At 50.9% G+C, this 24,742-nt stretch overlaps 1 protein-coding gene and 1 long non-coding RNA gene across 6 annotated transcripts in view; one reads left to right on the plus strand and one right to left on the minus strand.

The window, feature by feature from the left end:
- NRP2 (neuropilin 2) overlaps window positions 1-24,742 on the plus strand; it is a 117,023-nt gene that overhangs the window by 46,079 nt on the left and 46,202 nt on the right. For all 4 annotated transcript variants that reach the window (XM_030328334.1, XM_030328335.1, XM_030328336.1 and 1 more), the window contains exons 7-11: window positions 1,242-1,397; window positions 14,142-14,286; window positions 15,416-15,765; window positions 17,609-17,753; window positions 22,317-22,433. In XM_030328334.1, the coding sequence (XP_030184194.1) occupies window positions 1,242-1,397; window positions 14,142-14,286; window positions 15,416-15,765; window positions 17,609-17,753; window positions 22,317-22,433 (913 nt within the window). The remainder of the gene's footprint in view (window positions 1-1,241; window positions 1,398-14,141; window positions 14,287-15,415; window positions 15,766-17,608; window positions 17,754-22,316; window positions 22,434-24,742) is intronic.
- LOC115522452 lies at window positions 7,853-20,049 on the minus strand. Of its 2 annotated transcripts, XR_003971386.1 has the most exons (5): window positions 19,811-20,049; window positions 18,832-19,275; window positions 11,306-11,500; window positions 10,298-10,369; window positions 7,853-8,713 (listed from the first exon to the last, which is right to left on the minus strand). It is a non-coding gene; the product is annotated as an uncharacterized LOC115522452 (long non-coding RNA). The 2 variants fall into 2 exon arrangements; XR_003971385.1 differs by lacking the exon at window positions 18,832-19,275 and having other exon boundaries at window positions 19,811-20,042.

The following is a 24,742-nucleotide window of genomic DNA, read 5'->3' on the forward strand; positions in this document are numbered from 1 at the left end:
ATCCCCCAGGGAAGAGCAGCTTCTGAGTCCATGCTAGAGCAATGACTGCTTTTATGACACACACACCAGACGGCCTTGTGACCCATTGACAATCCTGTCCTAGTTCTGATGTGACACAGTGACCTCCGCTCTGAGAAGGATGTTGTGGAACAGGCAGCAGGAAAGGGAGAAGGGCTACTGAGAAACTTCCAGGGAGTCCACAGAGGTTCGAACAGCACAGTCCTCCGGCCATCTTGTAACTGTGTCTCCTCTGCCTCTCCAAAAACCCTTCTGATCCTGCAAAGCTTCCAGAATGCTCTCCTTTATAATCAATGTCCCATTGATTTCACTCCTTATTTTTGGGCCTCAATCATAAACTTTCTCTTATTGCTATCCAGCTGTCTGTCATACACATATGCAGCCCCGCATACTTCTTTTGAATTGCTTACTATGCTGAGCACATAGTAAGTAGCCAATAAATGCTTCCTGACTCAAATTTTACCAGCGAGTGCTGGCTAAATTTTGATCACACAGAGGTTGCCATTAAGAAACGCCGTGGCCAGCAAAGGAATGGCATTCCTTTGGGTTTTTTCCAAAGCAATTTCCAAATGGGTTTGGCGTTGTGGGGAGAAAGGTGCCTCCAAATGTTGGCCATCTTCCTCATCAAGCAAAAGGTCAGGACTTGGTGCATAAGCCTAATTGCTTGGGCAGACTCTGCGTGCCCTTTGACCCTTTAGTGACCTGAGTGACTAAATACACAATGGATTGAGGGACTGAGGGCACGGGAGGCAAAGCAGCCCTGAGCTGAGACGCTGCAACAAGGGTGTCATAAGTGAATTGGACTGGACTGGACTGGGGTGGAGTGGGCGGAGCGGCGTGGATTTAGCCATTGTTCCTTTAGAATAGCATCTGCTTTTACTACTTAAGGCGGGCTGTAGTCCAGTAAGAAGGGGTCACAGTTCTAGATGTTCAAGGATCCCTTTAAGATAAACTGACTACCGTCCATTCAGATTTGCAAAGAAGAGAAAAGCAGAAAAATAATCAAGTTACAGTTTCAAAGGTGTCCAATCCAGTGTCCAATAAGTCGAGATTAACCGTCCAGCTTGGAATTGCAAACTGATAACTGATCACGCTGATTCTGAGGGAATCACAGACACGACTTGTAAGCCGGGTATTCCATTCGTGTCCTTTGAAGCAAAAGCAAGATGCTGCCCTCCTGTCAGGAGCTGCGGCCCCCTCACTCCTCTTCTGCTCTCCCTCAGGTGGATTTGCACTTTCTAACCGTGCTTACAGCCATTGCCACGCAAGGAGCAATTTCCAGGGAAACCCAGAATGGCTACTACGTCAAATCGTACAAGCTGGAAGTCAGCACGAACGGTGAAGACTGGATGGTGTACCGGCATGGCAAAAACCACAAGGTAAAACCCATATCCCCACCTCAAAGGCACGCTGGGGTGGTGCAGGAGGCTTGGGACAAGAGGAGCTTCCAGCTGACCCCACAGAGGGGAGGAGGCCTTGTTCCATGAGGTTCAAATAATTGATGGAGGCGTGGGAGGCGGTGGCCCTGAAAATATCCTTTCTTATGCGAAAGCGATTGGAAAACGCGGTTTCTCCGACAGCCGGGCTGCTGTTGCATGTCGCACAGCAGAGAGAGAGTGAGCAAGCTTGCGGAGTGCTCTCTGACTGCAAATGAAGGAGAAAATGCGTTCCCAGTCCGCGCCTCCCTACACAGGATTCATTGAGCATTTATGGCCTGAGTCCCTTCCACATGCTGGGTTAACAATCACAAAGCCACATGAAACTGTAGTTCAGGAGCTACCGAGGTCTGGAAATGAAAGGGCACAAATCCTGAGAGGGACTCACAATGTCCCGAAGAAGAAAGAGGACAATAAATAATGAGGAGAAATTCAGTTTGTCAGGGATGGGATCTGAACTGGCAATCACGCTTGGCGGCAAGGCATTGAATTCTCGCAGCTGGTGTCTTCAGTGTCTGTGGCCCCCAGAGGTGTGGCCGTGTGGGTGACGTGGGGTTTTTGTTGCGCACAAGGATGAATGCTGGCTCTCGGCTTACTTAGACACGTGGCATTCTGCCGGTGAGCGGGCCTGGGCCGGCACTGGCGATACACTGCTCATAAGGTGCACGCAGCGTATAGGGGGCTTATTGGAAGTGGCTGGTGGTCTCACCTGCGCGGGGGGAGAACACGGTCATGCGCTGGCTCCCGGCTCTAGGAGGAGAGTGCCTATCCTTCCCTGAATGGAAGTGGGGACAGGCAAAGAGACCCTCCTCTTTAGCGCTACGGTTCCCCTGTCTGTCACGCTGTGAATGATCAAAATGGGACACATGGCACCACACCTAGAGAGGCCAAAGATCGTTTGCAAACACAGCCTCCTTGTCTCCTACCACTGCCCCGAGGCTGCTTGCCCTCGCTGGGGAGACTGGAAACCTTGAACCGAGAAAATGCTCCACTGTAATGTCGACACTGATTCGCTCTGGAAATGTGAGTTTTTAAGGCAGTGGATTTTTTTTTTATTATTATTAAAATTGCCATAGTAACGTGGCACCATTCATCTGAAAATCACGGCTTCTAGATATTACCAGGTGTCACACACACACACACACACACACACACACTTTCCTCATTTGACGAATAGGGAAAGTGAGGTAGTTAATTGAAGGACCTCCTCACCTTAACATGTTCACCCAGGTCTGGTTTCTCACTGACTTTGTTTATTTCAGTTGCAAATATCACTTGGAAATGGCAAGCCGGAGCTGGCACTGGATGCCAGGTGCATGGGCTGAGTCCTCTCCCCAACCTACTCTTTTTCATGCCTTCTCTCCCCACCCACCCTGCTCAATAAGAAACTGGTGGAACCTAGAAGCTGAGCCAGGCAGGCGAGGGCCAGCGCTGAGTCGGAGTGGGTCCTGAGGGAGAAGGAGGAGTTTCACCTGACAGCCTCCCTGTCCGGGCGCAATGACTAAGCAGCGCTGGCCAGAGGGATACTGTAGCATAAGCTGATTTTAAAAGCACGCAGATGGACTGGGATGCTATTTAAAACACTATTTGTAGGAAATCTGCTTTCGGAAATACCTTAGCACTGCACATTTTGACAGAATGCTGTCCTCCCTGGCTTTATCCCTGGTATTCATTCTGCAGGGAAGCTATTCCTGAGAATTGAATTTAGCTTTCTGGGCTCCTTTGGAATCGGTCTCAACTTTTTCATATCGGATGCATTATTCTTTCTCTCTCTCGCTTTCTCTTCTCACCCTTGGCTAAATTTCTTTGCCCAGGAGCCAAGGGGTAATTTCATTTTCGTTTTGTTGTTGTTGTTTGGTTTTTTAGTGAATCCGTCCTGCCCACATAAAAAGTGCTGGGGCAGAGGAAAAGCCCCTTCCCTTCCCCATTAGATAATTCATTCTCTGGCTAACCTAGAAGGAGGCTGGAGAATGGAAAGCCTGCCAATAAGGCGTCACCCCCTCCCCACGCTCCCTTGCCCCACCGCGGGTGTGGTGGGTGACGAGGGAGACCTGCCCATCCTCCCCTCCAGGGGTGATCTCTGCTGCTCCCCCATTAGCAGATCCGTCTCCCAGATGTCTGTATTTAACGTGCAGATTCCGCACCGTTCGTGGGGCGTCGGCGCGGCTCTCTGGGCTGTTCGGGTTGAAATAGTTGAGTGAACCGTGCCAAATAGATTTGTCAAGTCTGCTGCAGTTTGATTTGATGCCATGAAGGGGAGGGGGGTGAGGAGGGGCGTCGGGGGCAAGAAGGGGAGAGGCTTCGTCTGGGTCGGTCGCTACCACTGGGTTCCTCTTTGCAGCCGCTGGATGGATGGTGGGCGCCACGCCAGGCCGGCCAGTACCGGGTGGTGGGCTTGAAAGCACAATTCAGGACCTGTGAGCGAAGCATAGCAGAGGGGAAGGCGGAGGCTGTTCTGCTCCACGGTGCGGAGGGAGGGTTTGCAGACGCAAGCCCGCGCGCGGGGTGTGAGGAGGGGATGGTGCCGTTGGGGGCAGAGATGTGGGAACTTGATTTCCATTCCTGGGTCCCCGTCAGCACCAACACAGTGTGCCAAAGACCAGGGAATCGGGGAAATCGGAGAAAAACAAGATGAAGGAGTGCTGGCGGTGGTGGGGGATGGCTATGCTATCTCCTTGCTACACACCGTTTACAGTTTGGACCCAGACCGGGCTGAGGCAGGGCCTGGGCCTACGGCCGAACGACTCTTGTCCAGGAAGTGGGGACCAGGGAGCTCTTTCCAGCCTCCCTCGGCCTCCGAGCAGCCTCCTCTTTGTCTCTTCCCACCCAGTAGGTCGTGACGAGGTTGCCTATGGGGGAGGCATTCCGCTATCGTGGGGGGTATTGCGAGCATCCTCCTGGCAAAACACAGCCGACTTACGCAGGCCACATGTACAGCACATCCCCAAATCCTTATCCAATTACACATGCCATAAATATATGGAACCTATGATTTTCCTATAGGGTGGGCCCTCCTCATGCATATTTATGGCGTAACCACAAGGCAGAGAGCTTGTCCGCCTGATGGAGCCCATATCCAGCCCATGTGCTCCCTTAGATTATACAAATTGCTTCAGATCTATTTCTTCAGAAACCACAAGTAGAAAACGACTGCTTTTGGTTTCGCCAGCTATATTAATAACACCCCAAACATTGACATAGTGTTGTAAATACAGTATTAGAAGGTTCGTGTACGTGCCTATAATTATAAGCACAATCATGTGCACAAAAACCAAGAGAGGGGCATAGAGAGAGATGGGAGTAGCTGGGGGCATGAGGCCTTGGCCAGGACCCCACTTACCTCTGACTTGCTGATTCTGGGAGTGTGCACTGGAGGGAATGAGACCGAGACTTCTAGTGTCAGGACAGAGGGACAGAGGCCAGTGCCCTTATATGTCTAAGCAAAAGCCCTTGCCTTCCTTCCTCCCCTATTTGCTAAGCGTGGGCGTCTCCTTGTTGACATAGCCCCGGTTACCTTGCTCTTAGTCACAATGCAGCTGGCTGTTCTGATGTACTTGGAAGAAATCTGGGCTCAAAGAGAGAGTCTGTGGGGGTGCTAAACATATCTTGATGGCCAGACTGAGGATGGGAGGGGGAGGACAGGGATGAGGTCCAAGCATTTTCAGAATTACCCTGTAATGAGTGGCGGAAACGCACGAAGCTCGTCATACTAATGCAATCGTGGCCACCAACGGGATCAGAGAACCTTCGGGTACCACCTCATTCGCTTCAGAATGTGGCACTGTTTCAAAGACTGGAATCAAAGCTCTTAAAGTAATTTGCCCCAGGACCTGGGGAACCATGGAGTCCCCAGGAAAGGCACCTGGTCATGGGGCTTTGATCTCTAGGAGGGTGTTCCCAGCAATCTGATCTAGGCCTGGCCGTCGTCTTGGATCCAGAGGGAAATCAGCTTCCTAGATGTTCAGTCTAAGGGTCTAGAGGTGTGCATATTCCTGGAGAGCCTCCATTGGTTTTGAGATCTGAAGTTGGGCTCAGACAGTGTGACTCAGCACAGCAGGCTCTTGGAGTTACATCACAGAATGGGCTGCATCCTAGAATCTTGAAGATGGAGTTGCTTTGCATTTGATTCGGCCATATCCCTTCAAGACACTTAAACACCTCACTTCGAAAATTCTCTGCCCTATATTTATTTTCTGGATTAAAACAAATGACTTCGAAAGCCACTTGAGAATTTAAAACCGTGTGAAATTATCAGAGACTTAGGAGGAGAGAGAGTGGTGTCCCGAAACCAAACCCCCCAAATCAGTCGGCGGACGGAACCACGCGGCGTCTATTTTCAGATCCCCTTAAGATGATGCACTGTGTGACCTTGGAAATTTCTCTTCATGGCTGCGTGCCTCAGTGTTTCCGCCTGCCCAAATGGAATGGTGCTGCGGCGGCTCTTGGCAGAGCACCTTGGGATCTGTAGATGGAAGGCTGTCTGCAGGTGGAATTAATGTATTAGACCCACAAAGCTCTTCTTGAGCAGAAGCAAGTTATCAGTTTAAAAAGTAACAAGGCCCCATGGGATATCTATCTGCCTCCTTTAAGATCGGAGGTCTGGAAGGAACCTGATAAATCACCCAGACCTTTCCCTGCATCCGATGGGCCCTGCGCTGGAGCTGCCTGAGACGAACGTTGCCCTCCTCGGCTCCAGTCTTCTGCGAGGGATGCAGTCGTTCCCCTAATTAACAACTCACAGTTTTCAAAAAATACCTTTTTTTTTTTTTTTTTTTTTTTTTTTTTACCTCCTGGCGGATGACTGCATTCCCCTTATCCTTTTCATTGTAGTTTTTGTTTATTGTGTATGAGACGACGACAATGACACAAGCCGTCAGCTGGGAAATAGCCTCAGACTTCAGGAGCCATGCGTATGGTTGCCTCTTCGAACCAGGGTTGCGTATATTCCGAAGAGAGCCGATGCCCTTTCGAAATTCATGTCCCCCGGTTTCTCTGCCCCCTTCAGTTATAACTGAGAAGAATCCAGGGCCCTACGTAATTAAGTTTGTCCCTTATCCATTTGCCATGGGATGAGCTCAGACCCTTAGCCTCTCCACTTAGGAAGCCCAAGGGAAAATGTCATTACACATAAGCTTGGAACCTTTTTTCTATCAGGCTCCTGTGGCCGGCTTCACCCAACTCCCATGGGTGCTGAATTGTCTCTGGGAGCTGAGGCCAGCCTCCCTGGCGCTTACGATGCTCCCTGCCAAATTCCCAATGCCTTCCATCTCACTGCTGTGCACTGAGGCCAGTGGGACAGAGCGAGTGAGCAGGGCTTATAAAAGGGTGTAGTGATTCTGCTGGGGCTGGAAAAACTCTTCTTTGCCCTAACTCCAGCGTCTCTAGATGAGCATTGGAGTGAACACCTCATCTGGTAGGTTGTCGGGTTCTTTGCCATCACCATTTCCCTGCTCTGAGATTTGCTGAGATTCCGCTGGAAGAGGAATGCGGTTGGCAGAGAGTCTCCGGAGCCTGACTCCCATACCCTTTCACGCTCTCTTCTGCCCACCTGCGAGTTAAAGGCACCTTCTCAAAAAATGTGACAATGTGAGAATGCCTGTGTTTCTCTCCCGACCTTCCCGGGAGGACATTGGCCACTCCCTTTCATTGCTCTGATGCTATACTCTCCCCCACACCATCTCTCCTCTAGCCCCAAATCCCTGAGCTGCCCTCCCCTCCTCTTCTCCTTGGTGCTTTCCTGTCTCCAGTCCCAAAACCCTAATCCTGTTAGTATGCTGTGTTCCAGGGCTCGGCGTCTCGATGGGGGTAACATAATCCTGCAGTAAATCTAACGGGGACCCACAAGGCACACACAGATGGGATGCACACGTCCCACCCACCTCCACCCTCACCCTCAGGAAGAAACCGGCCTCCCCCGCCCTCCACCCCATGACATGTCCCTGCTCCTCTGTCTTCTCCTTTGCATCAGCAGAGCTGCTTGATGACAAAAACAGCCCTCAGTAAAGGAGCAGGAGACAGGAGGGCATCATGGTCATAAATGAGCATTTGGTGGTTAAGGAATTTTCTCTGCCCTGCCCCCCTTCTTCCCCTCCCTTAAAGTCTCCCCCACTTCTCTCTCATATCTGTATACGTATACACATCTATATGAGACACATCCCTTCTGACTCTGTGTCTGGCTAAGTTCCCACATCCACTAGAATGAAAGCAGCTTTAAAAAAATTTTTTTATAGTCTTTAAGGAGGAGTTTTAAGAGAGAATTGTCAGGGCCATGATTTACAAAAAGGAAAAAAAAAAGTGTCCATTACCTTAACATCGTTGTCCCTGAGTGCAACAGCCCCCCTACCCTGACCCCCACCCCTTGCCTGTTTGGTGCAACAAATTAATTAAACAGGATGGTGTTCATTGATTAACAATTTATTTTTATGTGTAGGCCCGGTGGCTGGTTTTAGAGAAGATGCCAGGGAAGAGGGTGGGAGAGAACAGACAGGCCTTTGGTTCTGCAGTAAGGATGAGTCCATTCAGTTGTTTCAGAGAGAAATTTTTAAAATCTGCCACTGGTTTCCCCAGTTTCTGCCCTCCGTTCCTGCCACCTCTCCCTTCTGCCTGCTTTGTTCTCCTCCTCCTTGAGTGTCCGTGCCAAGTAGATGGAAAAGGAGAACTTTGGATGCAATGAAACATTTATTAGCGGAGAGAAATATTTATTTAAAAAAAGGGGGGGGAAGAAGAAGAACGTCTCCTGCACAATTTCTACCTCAGGGCTCCAGCACTGTGTTGCCTTTGAAAAATTGCCTGCTTTCTTTGCAGTCCCTGGAGCTGGCCACGTTCAGATACTTACAGCAAAATCGGAATAAACTGTAGGTCATGCCATAGGTAACGAAGAGACAGGCGTGTGCAGACTGAATACCAAAGCCCTACTCGGATGGGAGACGGTGCACATGACGAGAGCCCGCGTGTGTCAACTATAGGGCCTGCCTGCTTGAGGAAGGTTAAGCAGCCGGCTCACACCGCGAGCCTGCACCTTATCTCTCTGCCAAGAAGCTCAAAGCCTGCCATGGACGTGAAGCATCCACGCCGTCCCGGGCACCTGAGTGCTGATGGCAGAGATGAGGGGGGAGACGGCGAGGGATGTGGGCCTGGCAGGAAACACCCCTGCCCAGAGAGGCCTCCACCTGGCCAGCACTTCACTTGGTCTCAGCTTTGCTACAGTCACCGCATACTCTTAAAAGAAGACTTAAGGACAGGTCAGCGGGGAACGGTGGCTGTAACAAGAAAGGGGATGAAAAACAGAGAAGAGATGACCTCAAAGCCATCAGGGATGCCTTCCGGCTAGATGTTTCCTATTAGATCACATATATTATTTTCTTTCATTTCACGTGCTGGTATACTCCACGCCTTAGGAGCTCATAGGCATGGTCAAAACATGTTGGTTTTCTTTTCCTGGGTGGGGTATAGAAAGTAACCACGCTGGGATGTTGGGTGGCAGCCAAGTTAATTGGCAGGTGCCCCCTCCCCCCAGAGGCGCAAATCAGAAAATCTTTGCAGTGCTGCTGGTCTCAGATTCTGTCTTACTGCAAGTAAACCAAAGGTCTCAAGAATCAATTGGAAAGTGTTGGATTATGTTCAGAATTCAGTGAGGCACCAAATGGATTATCCAAACCACATTGTGCCCTGAATTCCTTTTTAAACTTGGTTTACAGGGATGCACTTGAAGAAATCTATGTGTTCAACACACACACACACACACACACACACACACACACTTTAATAATTACATCAATCAATGCTATCCTTACCTCTTAAAAAAACTAGGGATACACTAGTTGTGCATCCCTACTTGAATACACTTCTGGTTTTCTTTTGGGGTGGTAAAGCAACCATATTAGCATTTTTCTTTTATTTTTCTTCAGTTTTTTTTTTTTAACGTTTATCTATTTTTGAGAGAAAGAGACAGAACATGAGGGGGAGACACAGAATCGGAAGCAGGCTCCGGGCTCTGATCTGTCAGCACAGAGCCCGAGGCGGGGCTCGAACTCACCAACCATGAGATCATGACCGGAGCTGAAGTCGGGCGCTCAACCGACTGAGCCACCCAGGCGCCCCAGTTTTTCTTTTAAAATTAACAAAAACGTATACCATCTGCAACATCCAGCTTTTAAAACAGATGTTATCAGGGGCGCCTGGGTGGCGCAGTCGGTTAAGCGTCCGACTTCAGCCAGGTCACGATCTCGCGGTCCGTGAGTTCGAGCCCCGCGTCGGGCTCTGGGCTGATGGCTCAGAGCCTGGAGCCTGTTTCCGATTCTGTGTCTCCCTCTCTCTCTGCCCCTCCCCCGTTCATGCTCTGTCTCTCTCTGTCCCAAAAATAAATAAACGTTGAAAAAAAAAATTTAAAAAAAAAAAAAACAAAACAGATGTTATCATGTTATCACAGTTTGATGATCTGGGTGTCTTAGGCTTATCTGGGCGTGTACCATATACTGACGATCCACTGATTCTTCTCAGCATTACGGACACCTTACTGTCAAGTTACGACCTCGAAGTGGGACGTGAGAGTCAATGGCTGTTAGAACTTGAACCCTCCCCTTTGAACAGAGACCCGTTTGTCACTTGTGATGTAGCTTTCACTGTAACATCTGTCCTGGGTGTTGTGCAGGCATTGGAGCCCCCAGGGAGGGCTGGTAGACTTTAGCGTTCACCTGCAAGCCTGTTATTGAGTTTATCTTCCTGAAGGAGAAACCAGGGTATCTAAGGATTATTGATTTGCCTATAGTGATTCAGTGAGTCGGCAGGGAGTAGGGAATAAAACCAATTTCCTGGCATCATTTCCCATGCACACAACCCCTTACCTTGCAGCGCCTAGACGAGATGCCAAGAATCCATCTCAGAGAATTTGATCAGAAAACATATGAAGGGTGATTCTGAAACCACAGAAGCATTGAGAAAGTCATAAAGATGTATAATATATGATAGCATTTACCAGCTATAAATAGGAAGATGCAGGGAGAAAAATAGAGACCTTGTAAATCCATTGGGTCAGGAGAAATAGAAACTGCTTAATATTTCATTAAAAATGGATTTTCATAAATTGCACTTTGATATCTTTGGGTGCAAGACAATATGTAAGGACTAAGGTGTTGTTATTCATTACTTTTCATTATTCATAATTTGAACCGTTATTGAGCGAAAACATCAACAAGGTGTACTCTCCCTCTGAGTGGGGCACTCACCGTGTGTCTTGGGCACTATTTGAAGCGTATTAAGACCCACAGCACTCGTCTACAAAAGCACTCAGGCTCTAAGGGACAATGGACAACTAAAATGCCCTGTTACATTGCTGGGGCAGTTCTAGTTGGACACTCTTATGCAGAAAGCCTTAGAATCTGGGGGCCAGCAAAGACCTTACAAATCAACTCATTTAATAGAGGAGGAAGTTGAGGCCTGGGGGAAGTGGAGGTATTTGCCCACACTTCCAAGTTAATCGGCAGCGCAGTGTCTGTCCTGGCTCCTGCCTCAGTGATGTCCGAGGATTTTTTTTCCCCACTCCACCACACTCAGCGTGAAAGGTGTATCACAGGTTTAATCAAACAAGGTGGGATTCCTTCAGCAAAGGGTCCAGAGAGCAGGGGCAGATCTGAGCACAAAGTCAAGGGCAAACAGGAAACCAAGAAGGATAATTTGAGGCCACACTGAATGAGGCTTCATGTGGTTCCAGGCAGGGGCAGGAGCAGAGTGAGCAAAACGGAATTAGAATGACGCGGAGTTGGAGCGGTCAGCTAGGTGGCCTCAGCAGAGAAACCGCGTGCCCGTCCCCTCTCCGACTGGGGCCACCGTAGGCGGAGATCCAGGGGGCTCACCCAAAGTCCGGGACCTCGTGCCTCTGGGGGAAGACCAACCCCCTCGCCAGACTGGGTCACTCGTGTGTGCGCGTGGCCACGCCCACGTGCAGCCACACTCACGCACATGCCAGCCGCCCAAAGGCAGTCCAAAGACACAGTCATTTCCTTACTGAGCGGGAGGAAGGAAAGGTTTCGCACTGTTGTCTGCCAAGGCTGAAAAACGAAGGGGTCAGATAAGATAAAATTGGATATTAAAAACACATAAGACGTGCTGTGTTTCTAAACGGTACCAGCGTGGTGTATATGTTGTGGATTAGCAGCTGTGTTAAAGTTCAAACCCACTCAACGCTCCAGTTCTGTATTCACATGACAAATCAAGCTCCCCCCCCCCACATGAACTCCTCAGCATCTCCGGATGGAGGCCACACACAGTCACCGTCACCGTCCTCGGGGAGCAGGCTGGTGGTGGCCCCCCACTGCTCCCAGCACCCTCCCCAAATAAGCAAAGTGCTGCATTTGCTTCTGCCCTGCCAAAAGAACAAAAACAAACAAACAAACAAGAGCTTCTGCCTCACGCTGAATTCTAGGAGCACTGAGTCATCTCATTCTCTTGGATTCAGTTCCTCCATTCCTTTCTCAGAGCCGCAGAGTCCTTTAGAAGCACCCGAGAAGCCATGGAGTGGGCATGGCCAGGCCAGAGCCGTCCTGCACCCTGTCCCCTCCTCCTCCGGTCATCCTTCTCCAAGATTAAGATCACAGAGGCTTGGGTACCTCTCTCCCCTTCTCCCCATCGGCCTTTCCCCAGGTGTCTGACCTTAAGCCTCTTTCCTCCTGTTTCTCTGGCCATTCTTCGCTTGTTTTGTTTTCTCGCCCCTCTTTGTCCCCCGTCACGTCACTGTAAAGGAAGCAGCCAAATCAAACCTGTGAGAGAGACCGGTGGTCAAGCAGTTATGCCTCTCACTCCCTGCGGTTAGCAAGGCAGCAAAGGAAGGAACTTGGCCTCAGGGCTGGGCAGGAGGCTCCCCAGCAAGGAAAGGGAAGCAGCAAGCTGGGCAGGCTGTCGGGGGGGGGAGCTCCCCTGGGTCGGTGGGCTTAGCACCAGGAACAAGAGGTTTAAACTGAATATGGTAGGCCAGTGAAAACCTGTTTCCTCCTCGCCTTTCGTCCATCTGCCTTAAATGAGCCACCTCCCCTCATCTGGTCGCAAAAGGTGTAGCGTCACTTACCCTTCCCCCCCCCCCCCCGCCATCAGTGCTGTGCTATTAAATGGCTGTAACTTTTGACCTCAGCAAGTGGGAAATATGAAGGGTTCAAGGTTGCCAAATGGCAAAGTTCCTAGTTACAGTTCATGGGAAAGAAAGAACCACGTTGTTAATTAGCTCTAAGCTGCCGTGCAGCCCACTCCTGTGACCTAGAGCTTTCTATGTCAGGATTATAAACCCACATCCCTGAACAGCAACTCCACCTCCATTCAGCCCATGCTTGGAGACCTTAAGGGCTCCAAGACTCCTAGCCACCAACATAAACGCTGCAAATTTATTAAAAGAGATGACAGTCGACGTAGGAACCCACAAGCCTACAGCCTAAAGACATGGCAGGGGCTTTGGATCCAGACAGACATCTCTGAGCCTCCATTTTCTCGTCAATAAAGCAGAAATAATAATACTTACCTTCTGGGGCATTAGAGAGGTAATTGTGTTTACACAGTGTCTGGCTCAGGGGTATTCAAACATCCCAGTTTCCCCACCGTCTTGTCCCAGCCCTGTCATGCGCAAATACCTGGCATGCTATAGGTATCATGAGCTGAAGTATTTAGTCCCTCGACCCAGAAGAAATTGCTAGGTGTTGCAGAGTTGGCCGTGAGTAGATTTGCAAACTCTCCTGATTGTTAGAGCTATGACAGGTATGATTTAGAAGTGACGGTTGGTTGGTCTCTCCCTCCACCCTTAGCTAGAGAAACCAAAAGAAACTCATATATACTTGCACAAGCTACTTTTTTTTTTTTTTTTTTAATGGAGAGCACAGAAAAGCATAAGGTCCATATGGCAGTTATTGATTTGGGCCATCTGGTAAACTAGGACTTACTCCTACCATGTTGGCTTAGAAGCTACTCCCAAAAGCCTTTCCTCCCCTAAGAGATGCATTGGTCAGATGGGGACAGGGATGGATTTCATTACAGGGTGGGGATTACAGTGAGAGAAAGCCAGAGCAGGACTCTGAGAGACTGTCTGCAACCCTGACCCTACAACAAAGACCAGAGAGAACCAAAAAAGTGTTGATTGACACAGGGCCATTAGGGGTAGATGGTGGGTGGCCCCATGCTCTCACCCGCTCATGGAGCAGGGAGGCCTCAAAGTAACTAACAAGACAACTGTTGAAGCACTTTATAAAAATACCCTGTGAATATTCCTATATGCCTGCACCATGACGGAGGGGGAGCATCAAGTTCAAGCTAGTGGGTGGGGTCTGCCAGCCCTAAAAGATGACCTTTCGGCTCCATTTTTAAAGAATATTCCACTTTTTGTGCCTCTCCCTCTCTCCGCTCCTGAAAGCGTTTTCCTTTTCAAGGCAAACGTGTTTCCCTCTGCTTGCTCTCGGCCGGAGGCAAAGTTTTCCTTTCCTTTAAAAGTTTTTGTGAAGACCATTTATTGTTTTCACGTGAGAGCAGTGTGAGCCATTAGATTTTTTTTTTCATGGGGCTTCTAACAAAGCCCCAAACAACAAACGCACTGATTCTTTTTAAACTGGAGGGAACTAAGGTTCAACAGAACTTTTGCACTGCCTTCAAGGACTGTGTTGAGTGGCCAGCCTACAAACTGGGACTTCAACGGCGGTTTCCCGTCTTCCGCTGCAGGTATTCCAAGCCAACAACGATGCCACGGAGGTGGTTCTGAACAAGCTGCACACGCCGCTCCTGACCAGGTTCGTCAGGGTCCGGCCCCAGACCTGGCACTCCGGCATCGCCCTGCGGCTGGAGCTCTTCGGCTGCCGGGTCACAGGTGAGGGGGCGCCCCAGTAAGGCTGAGGAGCTGATGGTGCCCTGGGCTCTGCTCCCCCTTCCAGCCCGCTGCCCATAGCATGATTGCACCACGTGACCTTTCCCGAAGGTCCGCTTTCACCTGGAACTCAGTTTATGAGCATCTAATGCACCCTGACTGCAGACCCTGCCTTGCCGCACGCCATTTATCTGTGTCTTAGCCACTCGGTCATTGGCGGCACGAGTGTGTTTTGAAGGTCTGCTGTGCCCCAGGCCCCACACTGGGAGTGAAAGTGGACAGGAAAAGTGAACAAGCAGATGGGGTCTTTAACATCATGATGCTTTTTCAGGCTGGTGGGCAACATAGATAATAACGTCGTCAAGCACTGGATAGTTATAAACTAGGATGCGTGTAGGAAGGAAAAGAACAGGGTGCTCCGAGAAACAGCGGCCGAGGGGACCTGACTGTTGATTAGAAATTTGGGGATGGCCTTTCTGAGGACGCGACACTTAAGCTTGGGGGTGAGTAAGGGTTAGCCTGATGACGACTGAGGGGAACAGCATTTGGAGTGGGAGGAACAGCACGTGCAAAGGATGCAAGGTAGTAACGAGCGGTGATAACAAGTGGAAGCAAAGACCTGACCCCAGGTACGTGTCCATCCAGTTGGGAAAGCAGTCACCCGGGAAGCAGTTCAGGGCTCGGCTGAACTCCCCCCGCGCTCACTGCCCTGGGAGGCTCAGTGGGGACTGGTGTCACTGGCGAGGATACGAGAGCCCTTGGCTAACAGTGTGAGCGCTGAGATGTGCCAGGCCCTGTGCCATGAGCGTTCATGTAGTAACTTACGGAATCCTTACAACCCCCGAGAGGTAAGTTCTGCCACCAGCCCTCTTTTAGACCTAGATAAACTGAGGCACAGAGCAGTGCAATCATTTGCCCAAGGTCAAACCGCTAGCAAGCGACAAAACGAACGTGGACCCAGACAGTCTGGTTGCCAGTCTGGGCTCTTAACCACCGTGCTTGAAACGCAAAGAAATCGGTGCTGGCCGACAGCGTTTGATAGTCGGGTTCTTTTGTAGCTCCCTATTAACGGGAGGTGGTACCCATTAAGCAGGGTGCCAGCCACGAGCTGTTACGTTCCTCCCCTCCACAGATGCCCCCTGCTCCAACATGCTGGGGATGCTCTCGGGCCTCATCCCTGACTCTCAGATCTCAGCCTCCTCCACCCGCGAGTACCTCTGGAGCCCCAGCGCCGCCCGCCTCGTCAGCAGCCGCTCGGGTTGGTTCCCCCGAGTCCCTCAGGCCCAGCCGGGCGAGGAGTGGCTGCAGGTGGACCTGGGAGTGCCCAAGACGGTGAAGGGCGTCATCATCCAGGGGGCTCGTGGAGGAGACAGCATCACTGCCGTGGAAGCCAGGGCGTTTGTGCGCAAGTTCAAAGTCTCCTACAGCCTAAACGGCAGAGACTGGGAACACATCCAGGACCCCAGGACCCAGCAGCCGAAGGTAGGTCGTTTCTGGAAGATTCCCTAACGTTACCCCAGACAGAGAAGTTCAGTTTGGAGGTGCTGACTGCCCAACTAGATAGTCTTCGCCAAACCCCTGTGTTCTAACAAAACAAGCATTAACTTATACATTACTCTGTGCCACACACTGTGCTAAATGCCATATTTAATCCTTACAACATCTCTAGAGGGAGAGATTGTTTTGCCGCTCCCGTGTTAGAGGTGACAAAGCTGAGGCTTGATGTCATACCTGGGGTCACCGTGTATACCTGTGGAGAGCCACAGTTCGGACACAGCCTGACTCCAGAGCCCAGACGCCTACCCACCACTCAGCACTGCCTTTCTGTAAAGTGTGATACCCTTTATACCCTCCTTCACATGAACTTTCTTTGGAATTGGCCAGACGTCCAAACGGGATGTAGTTTTTGGAGGCTAAACTGTAGAAACGAGCGGATTACTTCCAAAAACAACTGTTTTGTTGTTGTTTTTTTTGAATGTCACTGCACTCGTTTGTATTTTCCCAGTCCTGACTCAGCTTCGATCTTCCCACCTCTCACACTGAGGCTGGGGAGAGGCGGGAGAAACTCACCCAGGCCAACGCAGCCTGCCCCTCCCACCATCAGGGAAGGAAGGTCAGCCCTCAACATGGGGTATGGAGGAGCCCCAGCAAGGGGAAAAGGCATCGTGCCTTTGTCCTTCTCCGGGTCAATCTTGGGGGTAGTCAGGCGTTCTGATCCTAACTGCCAAGTTACCCTCGTTTTCCTCAGAAGAGCAGACCCCTACCAAGGAAGGGGGAATTACGTGTCTCCGTTTGGCCGCCTTTGCTCAGCAAATGTTTCCATTCCTAATGCAGAGGCACGGGCTGGTTTGGAGGCTTTGCAGCACTGATGTAAACACCCAGCTCACAATTTGGAAGCCTGGAAAGGCTCAGGAGTTGATAGCTAGAACCTGTAGTGGGCAGAGCAGAAGTTGGATCATGGGTTTTCCCGGGGAGAGCTGACCCTGACTCTTCTGGACCATTGTAGGAGCCTGGGAAAGGAGATGATCTTAGCCAGGGTCAGGGCCTGGCCCTCCCCATGACAGTGCCCCCTTTTGGAATTGTGGGCATCCTGCAAGTGAGGCAGCCCTGCAGCGTCCCTAGGTGCCACAGCCCCTAGCACGTCTCCACACTGGCATCACCCTAAATCGGTGGCTTCCACGTGTGCTCTCGTTTGGGTCCCCCACCCTCCTTTGACCGGGGCAGCCATACTGTCCTCTGTTCAGGTACCTGGGCTTCAGGTGAGCTTTGTTGTGAGAGAATTGGCTCTGCTGAACAAAACTAAGGAACATAGTCTCAGACTATCAAATGTGTGATGAGACGATGTTGTCATTAGCCTATTGAAGAGGATGGCTTTACCTTCAGCGACCTCAGTGACCTGAGAGCTATCAGTGAGCTGGGTCCCACATCTAGACTTTGTAACATCGCAACAAGAACTTCTAAGACAACGGGCAAAGCAGCCTCAAACTCACTTCTCCACCCTCCAGCCAAGTCCAACTTAAGGCTTACTCGGAGCCTAATTCTTTCCCGAGTCCTCAGTCTCCCGTCCCAGGATGGAAGACAGAAGCTGGCAACTGCCACTTGCGTTTGCTCCCTCTTTTCCATGTTTCTGGGACCCTAGCCATCTTCCAACTGAATCAAAACCTCGGTCTGAGAATGGAGCTCCTGTGGGTTGTCATGTCCAGTGAGATAACTATGAGGCTGCCTTCTGGATGGAGGAGAAGGGCAGGAAGGGGAGAAGGAAGAAGAGGGGGAGAGGGGAGGGCGTCCCACAGAAGAAGGGCTGAGTGGCCTGTCTCCCCTGCAGCTGTTTGAAGGGAACATGCACTACGACACCCCGGACATCCGAAGATTCGACCCCGTTCCTGCACAGTACGTGCGGGTGTACCCCGAGCGGTGGTCTCCGGCAGGGATTGGGATGCGGCTGGAAGTGCTGGGCTGCGACTGGACAGGTAAGGCCCGCCTTCCACTCCAGGGCTCTCGCCCACGGGGTCTCGTGAGCCTGGCTTCCCGGGATGCCCTGGGAGGAGCTCAGACCGTGACACGGATGGGCAGAGGGGGCAGCCTTCCCTGCTGAAGCTCTGTCAGCTCAGAACCCGACCCACCCCAGGCCCTGCTGTGTTCCCCTGCCTCAGACCACAGGCACCGCAGCCTCTGGGCTTGGGACAGTTTCTCAAGGGATGTGCTTTGTCTTTTTTGAAGGATCGTTTCAGCTCTCCAACCCAAGTCTCTCAAAAACAAATCGTAACCACACACGACCCACCCAAATTCAATTAGACCCTGACTCTTCAGGCCAGAAGGCTGTGGCTGTTGATTTAGGGAAGAAAAAAACCCCCTCATGATAATAAAGTAATCGGTTTATGTCTGAATCTGGCCTCCAGATGTCAGTGGCTAAGAGACTTCATTTTCATTTTGAAGCCACATCTGTAAAAGGCATTTATTTGCTCAGAAGGGACCCTGTTGCAGGGAAGCTGACGGGAATAGGACTTCTTCCCGGTGTGGAGCAGGAGTCTTGTTCATTCCCGCCCGCCCCCTCCTCAGTGGCCCAGGCTGGTGGTGGCGGGGGCAGGGGGGTCCTCTAATTCTCCTTAATGTGGATAAGGCCCACCGAGCATGCCCACGCTTCTTGTTTCTGGAAAGCACCCCTTTCTTCTGAGTCAGGCCCCACCTTCCCTCCGGGCACCTCCTGTAGCAAAGCTGGCAGCAGATCTCACCCGGAGCTGGCTCACTGCCCTCCAGAAGGAGCTCAGGGGGGCCACGTGAACCCAGTGCCAGCAGGAGCAGTACACAGGCCGAGCCACCCTCCCTCTCTCCACCAGAGCCCCAGGTATCTCCATTTCCCTGTCTGTGCCGTACCTTTCGCCAGCTCACCCAGCAGGGTAGCGGGAAGGATTAATAAGGGCATGTCGGAGAAGTGCTTCTGGCTCCCAGGGAGCAAAGTGCTGCCCGTGTGCTGGCCACGATGGCACAGAGGAGGAGCCCCATTGAGGCACGCAGGCTGGAAATCAGGCCGAAATTAGCCTCTCTCACCTTTGGATTGAAGGCAGCCCCAGTGAACACATTTTAGTGGGAAGACACTTTATTCCCCGTCACGTAGGGAAAAGGCCAATTCGCTGCAGCCTGCACGTCAGCTGTCTGCTTGCAGGTGCTGAAAACTGCCGTCCAACAGGGGTACAAGCTGGCTTCATTTACGGCCTTTTCGAAATCAAACGGTTAGAGCTGCAGGGGAGCCAGGAGCTTGTAGGCCAGGGGCTTTTAAACATTTTCGACCATGATCGACGGTTGAAAATTTGTATCACAATCCACTTGACTTGCAGGCACACACTCACACAGTGTGTGCATGTGGGCTATAGCGTATTGTTAAGTGCCTGGGCCCTGAGCACAGATTGCCAAGTACAAGCCCTGTCTCTGCCGATCGCTGGCTGCATGACCTCAGACGAGTTACTTAGCCTCTCAGCATCTTGGTTATCTCAGCTGAAAAACAGGGATGATGAGAGTATATCTACCCTCCAGGGTTGTAATGAGGATTCAGTAAAATAATGGGTGTAAGCTGCTTAGACTGCTACCTGGCACCTAACAAACCTGTTATAATGAGTAAATACAATGGAACGAGAGGTTCCCAGATCAGTGCTCACTTTCCCCATGTGAGCGTACTCTGAAATATTAGGTCACGTTCAATAAATAGGTCACGTTCAAAAAATGCTGGTCGTGACCCGACACATTGATTCCACAACCTGCTAATGAGTGTGGCACACACTTTAAATCAAAAAACAAAAATCACAGATCTAGGCCAGCCTCTCTCTCACAGATGGGGAAACTGAGTCCCAGAGAAAGGAAGCTACTTGCCAGAGGTCGCTTAGGTAGCTGGAGGCTGACTCCTGCTTCCCTCCTATGCTCTGGCCTTCCGTGCCCTGCCTCTCCCAGGCTGGCCCTGCTTTATGACTGGCAGGACAGTTGCTAATGTCCTTTTCCTCTTATTGCCCCCCTACCCCAACCTGGCCCAAATTACCCTGGTGATGGTCAGCAACAGGTTTCTCATTTCAAAGTCCTGCCTGGCCGTTCCTTGGAACATCAGAGTTGGGGCTTCTTACCCTCCGTCCAGCCTCCTTCCCTTTGAAGTCTCTGACATCTGGTTTCAATTGCAGGGGAGCATTGCAGTTTGATGGGCAGTTACCTCTGAGCTCCCAGCAAAACACAGCAGACACGGCCCCGCCTTCTCACTTTCCTTCACACGCCCTGCCCTCTCGCCTCATCAGCCCCCCGTACCCCTGGATTTGACATTATCCGTGCCAACCAGCTTCCTAACATCCCCCAGAAACTATTCTCCTAGGCCATGTGGCTTTTTTGCTGTTCAATTTCCCATTCCTTTCAGCGACTCATCCCTGGTTCACTTCATTCCTACCCTGAAAGGATAGCAGGAAAAATAATAGAGCTGGCCTGAGTCACTGCAGCTAAATAATGTGACAGGGCGGGTTCACCTGTTAGTTTGTTTGTGTTTCAAATGATTACTTCTTGCTTTGCTGCCCATAGTTTGCTTTACAATCGAGTTTGAGATTTTGTGACACGGTGACAAATCTGAGCTTACAAATTAGGACGCTTCGAGGTTATTTGCTATTTACTGTGAGCAAGAGGCAGATACGGCAAAGGGAAGTATGAAACGTTATGTGCGTAGTATTTAATAGCAGAAAGGTGGGAAGTCGACCGTGAAAAAGCTATTCAGCGTATTTAGCGATTTCCTTCAGCTCCTGGCTTTATTAAATGGTATCCTGAAGTGTGCCTGACAAAGGTGCCTAATCACGTACAATAGTGCAAAGGAACATGTATAGAAATGGGAAGAACAATGCACGAGCTTATTCAGAGAGTCGCGTTGGAGGGCAGCTCTGGGATGAAGACCCCACCCCGCAACACACAGACTTGAGCGCCACTTACCAGAACCCCTCCTGGCCCCACCCAGGGCCTGACTCAGTGTTTTGTTCATTTCGTAAGTTGCTGAATGAATGACTGGCGGGAGCAAATAGACAAGTGAATGCAAGGGTGAATGAATCACCTAGAGCCCAGGTCAGAACTGACTGCCTGCAGCCAGGTTTGGCCCGGCCAAGCTCTGCTGCATGCTCCTTATTATAATACTTTGGACAAGTTGCCAACACTGATAGGTCTAGAGATCTCCCATGGGGATTTTTGGCTTCGTGTGGGAAAAAAATTTTTTTGCAAGATCTGGCCACATTGGGCCACGTCCCTTCAGGCCTTCAGGGTGCTGGAGCCGGTCCTGGTGGCCGCCCTTAAAGTGGGCATGCGAGATCCCCTCTGCCACCTTCTATCCCCCACTCTACTCTCCTGGCCCCCAGTCAGCTGTCTTGCTTACAGTAGCCGTTTGCGTTCAGTAAGCATTTGAATTTGCCACACCCTGACCTGACCTAGAGGCACAGGCCTAATTACTTCCACCAAGTGGAGCATGAGTCCCTTTGAGTCCATATTCCTTTCCATTCAGTTTCGTGCAAACACGAACAACAATGTCTGGAGTTACACCTCCCCAGCTGTCTGGCTTGGCTCTTGGCTTTGCTATTGTGCTTCTGATTATCTTGTTATAGGTGGGCCGCATCGGTCAGTTAGCTTGGGTTCCATAAACGTTCTGTGTGAGTCAGAGAAGATTGAAAAGAGAACATCCCTTCCACGTAAAAGCAGGGGTGAGTCGGGCGGGAAGGCACGTCAGGAGCCACCGAGAGGCAGTGCACAGGAAGCTCATTTCATGAAACACCGGGATTTTCTCAAAACTGTTTTTAGAGGGACACCGTTCATTTAGGGGGACACCGTTCATTTCGTGCACGTGCGTATCACCCACGCTTCTGTCATAGACAGAGCACCCAGAGCACGGGTTAGCCTGCCTCGGGGTCAGCTTCACCCACGTCCACCATGGCCCCATGTGGCCTCTCATGCCGGCTCCAGGAGCTCTGCTGTGGAGTAAAGAGCACGGATTTGTGTCCATGCCTCTGTCGTGGCTGTTTCTGCAGCTTGGGACCATTCTCACTCAACAAAGACAATGCTCCTAACTTGTTGATAGTGCACAGAGGTGACTCCGGAGCGGTGTGTGTGTGTGTGTGTGTGTGTGTGTGTGTGTCCATCATTAGTAGTTATCCTTTCTTCCTCCTATAAGCCCACACTTAGGGGCACCTGGGTGGCTCAGTTGGTTAGGCATTTGACTTTTGATTTTGGCTGAGGTCATGATCCCAGGGTCTTGAGATGGAGCCCCACATTGGCCTCCTCGCTGGGCATGGAGCCTGCTTAAGGTTATCTCTCTCTCTTCCTCCCTCCCTCTTTCTCTTTCTCTCCCTCTGCCCTGCCCCAGCGTGTTCATATGCGCGCTCTCTCTCTCTCTCTCTCTCTCTCTCTCTCTCTCTCTCAAAAAATAAAAATAAATACATAAAAAGGAAACTTAGTTTGGGGCATCTTCCTCCTGCTGGGTTTCAATGCAGACTGCCATACACAGTGTTCATTCCCCTTTCTTTGCCATTACGCAGACTCGAAGCCCACAGTAGAGACACTGGGACCCACCGTGAAGAGTGAAGAGACCACCACCCCATATCCCATCGATGAAGAGGTCACGGAGTGTGGGGAGAACTGCAGCTTCGAAGACGGTGAGAATTGGGATCAGAGTCATGGTTCATCCAGGATGGCAAGGTGCTAACAGTCAGAGGCCGCTGGTCTGTGGCTGGGGCAGGGACCTGGGTGTCCCATGGTCAGAGGTCAGGGAGGTGTGTGAGGTCAGAGGCCATTTACAATCGCTCTGGAAACACTCAGATATTGGAACAAGCGGTGCAGCCTATATGTGGGAACCCAGTGGTCATCAGCTGACGTAAGAGTCCATCCAGGGAGGACCCCCCACCCCTGCTTTGAGAAGGCTCCCTTTCCAGCCTTCACTTGGCCTTAGAATCCTTGGCCTTTTGCTACTGAGCTGTGACTCCACCGTCCAGTCAGGTGAAGATCTGACGGTCGTCTGGCTGACTCGGTCTGTGGAGCACAGCGGTCAGGTTAACACAGCAGTTAACCACTCCTCGACCGAATTTCGCTGTGTCTTTGCACACTGCCGACTGAGAAAGCGTAATAACCATGGCTCCATCAAATGGCACATCCCATCCTCCATGGGGTGAGCCCAGGTCAGTGACAGAGGCAGGAATGGGCAAAGGCACCTCAACCCTTCCTTCAGATCACAGGGCCTCCTGGTTCCGGATCAGCGTCTTCACCTGGGCACCCTGCGTCACCTCCTTTCTCATCTTGTAAACACATCCGAGTGACATAAAAACACTAATTGGCAGAGCCCAAAAGAACATCACCTTACCGAGTGTGAGGACATTCCCAACAAACCACAAATTTCGGAACACCTGGCGTTTCTGGCTAGAATGTAATGCTTGCCAGCCTCCATTTACAGTACATTACTGATCACTATTAAACCTTCATTAAATGAGATGAGGGAAGACCAGTGGAGGGACTTGGGGAGTGGCAGAGGCACACAATGTAGCCCCCACCCAGTAGGTGGATGGCACAACCTGCCGAGGCCATCACACCGGCCACTGCGGTGTGAGCGGTCGCCCTGATGGAGTGGACGGCTCCAGACAGTGACTGCAAAGCAGAATGGGCGGGAAGCCAAAAATAAATGCTGAAGTTGTGTGACTGAAAAATGATAATTTAACGCATATGCTTTTAGGAATGTGCTTTTGTATATCGTGTGGGCGCGGGGACGCTCTTGGTCAGGGTTAGTTGAATACAGGATTCTGACATTTTAATGAACTTGTTTTTGTTGTGTGAAGAGGAGAAAGAGACTCGGAGAATCTTCCGAGGCGTGTTTCAGATAGTTGGAGAGCTCACAGTGGAATGCACAGGGAGTTAATATACAGCATGGGATTAGCAGAGTTAGCTTTGGTGGAGGGCAGGAGGACGGGGCTCTATCCAAGTGGCAATCCAAAGGGAAATGTCAGAGTTCTGCCGCAGACTTTCAGCAGTTTCGTATAATTTTCCCGTTGATAGTGGTTTGTTTCATTTTAGCTTTCTTTGATGGTTCCTCCCTTTTCTCTCTTTCTTTTCTTTTTCTTTTTCTTTTCTTTTTTTTTTTTTTTTTTTTTTTGTTTGCAAAAGGTCTTTTTGTGGAATTTGGTTCCTGAGCTACAGTATGCGTGTAAACATTAGAGAGGAATTATGGTATATTGAATTACTCCATATTTTTTAACGGAAAAATAGAAATTCAGAAATTGTTGGGAGAAGGGGGGTGAGGGCTAAGGGCTGACTTTTCCAAGCCACAGGTTGATGCTTCTGTAATAGACTCCATGTGTTTCCTCTCAAGTCAAGCTGACTTTGGCTGAGGGCAGGCAAACGTGTGTAGTATTGTGTCTTGGGAAGGGGCGGCCCAACGGGAGCCTGGTGGCAGTCCCTTCCCCTCAGAGGTGGGCCTTCCTCGCCCCCATGGTGTGGGCAATTTGTTCCCACCCATCTGTTGTTCCCTTTAGACTTCCTAACCTGCATTCGAGGCCTTCCCCGCGGAAATTCCTCTCTGGGAACCCTGAGAAGGGAAGTGAGAAGGCCAAAGACCCTGCTTCCTCCCCGCTGCTAGCATCAGCCAGCACTTTTCCGCTGTCTCTACGGCCACGGCCGCCGGCAAGCCTCCACATTTGGATTCCCGTTTCCTCTCTCCCCCACCTCCACACCCGCCCCCGCTCAATCACGCATCTGGCACCAGCTTACACTAGGCTTTTAGAGCTGAGTGGGAGCTTAGACAGGTGAACAACGAAGCAGACGGGACAGGCCACGGCACGGTCACTTTGGACATGTCCACGAGGAAAGCATTCCCTAGTGCCCTGGGATCTTGGCCTGCAGGCTCTCAGTGCCGTGCGGAATTATGTTTTCTGCCGGTCAGTGCTGAGCTAGGCAGCCGGCTGGTCTGGCCCCCTCGTTC

This window comes from Lynx canadensis, chromosome C1 (genome assembly GCF_007474595.2).
Source record: "Lynx canadensis isolate LIC74 chromosome C1, mLynCan4.pri.v2, whole genome shotgun sequence".
Classification (NCBI taxonomy): Eukaryota; Metazoa; Chordata; class Mammalia; order Carnivora; family Felidae; genus Lynx; species Lynx canadensis.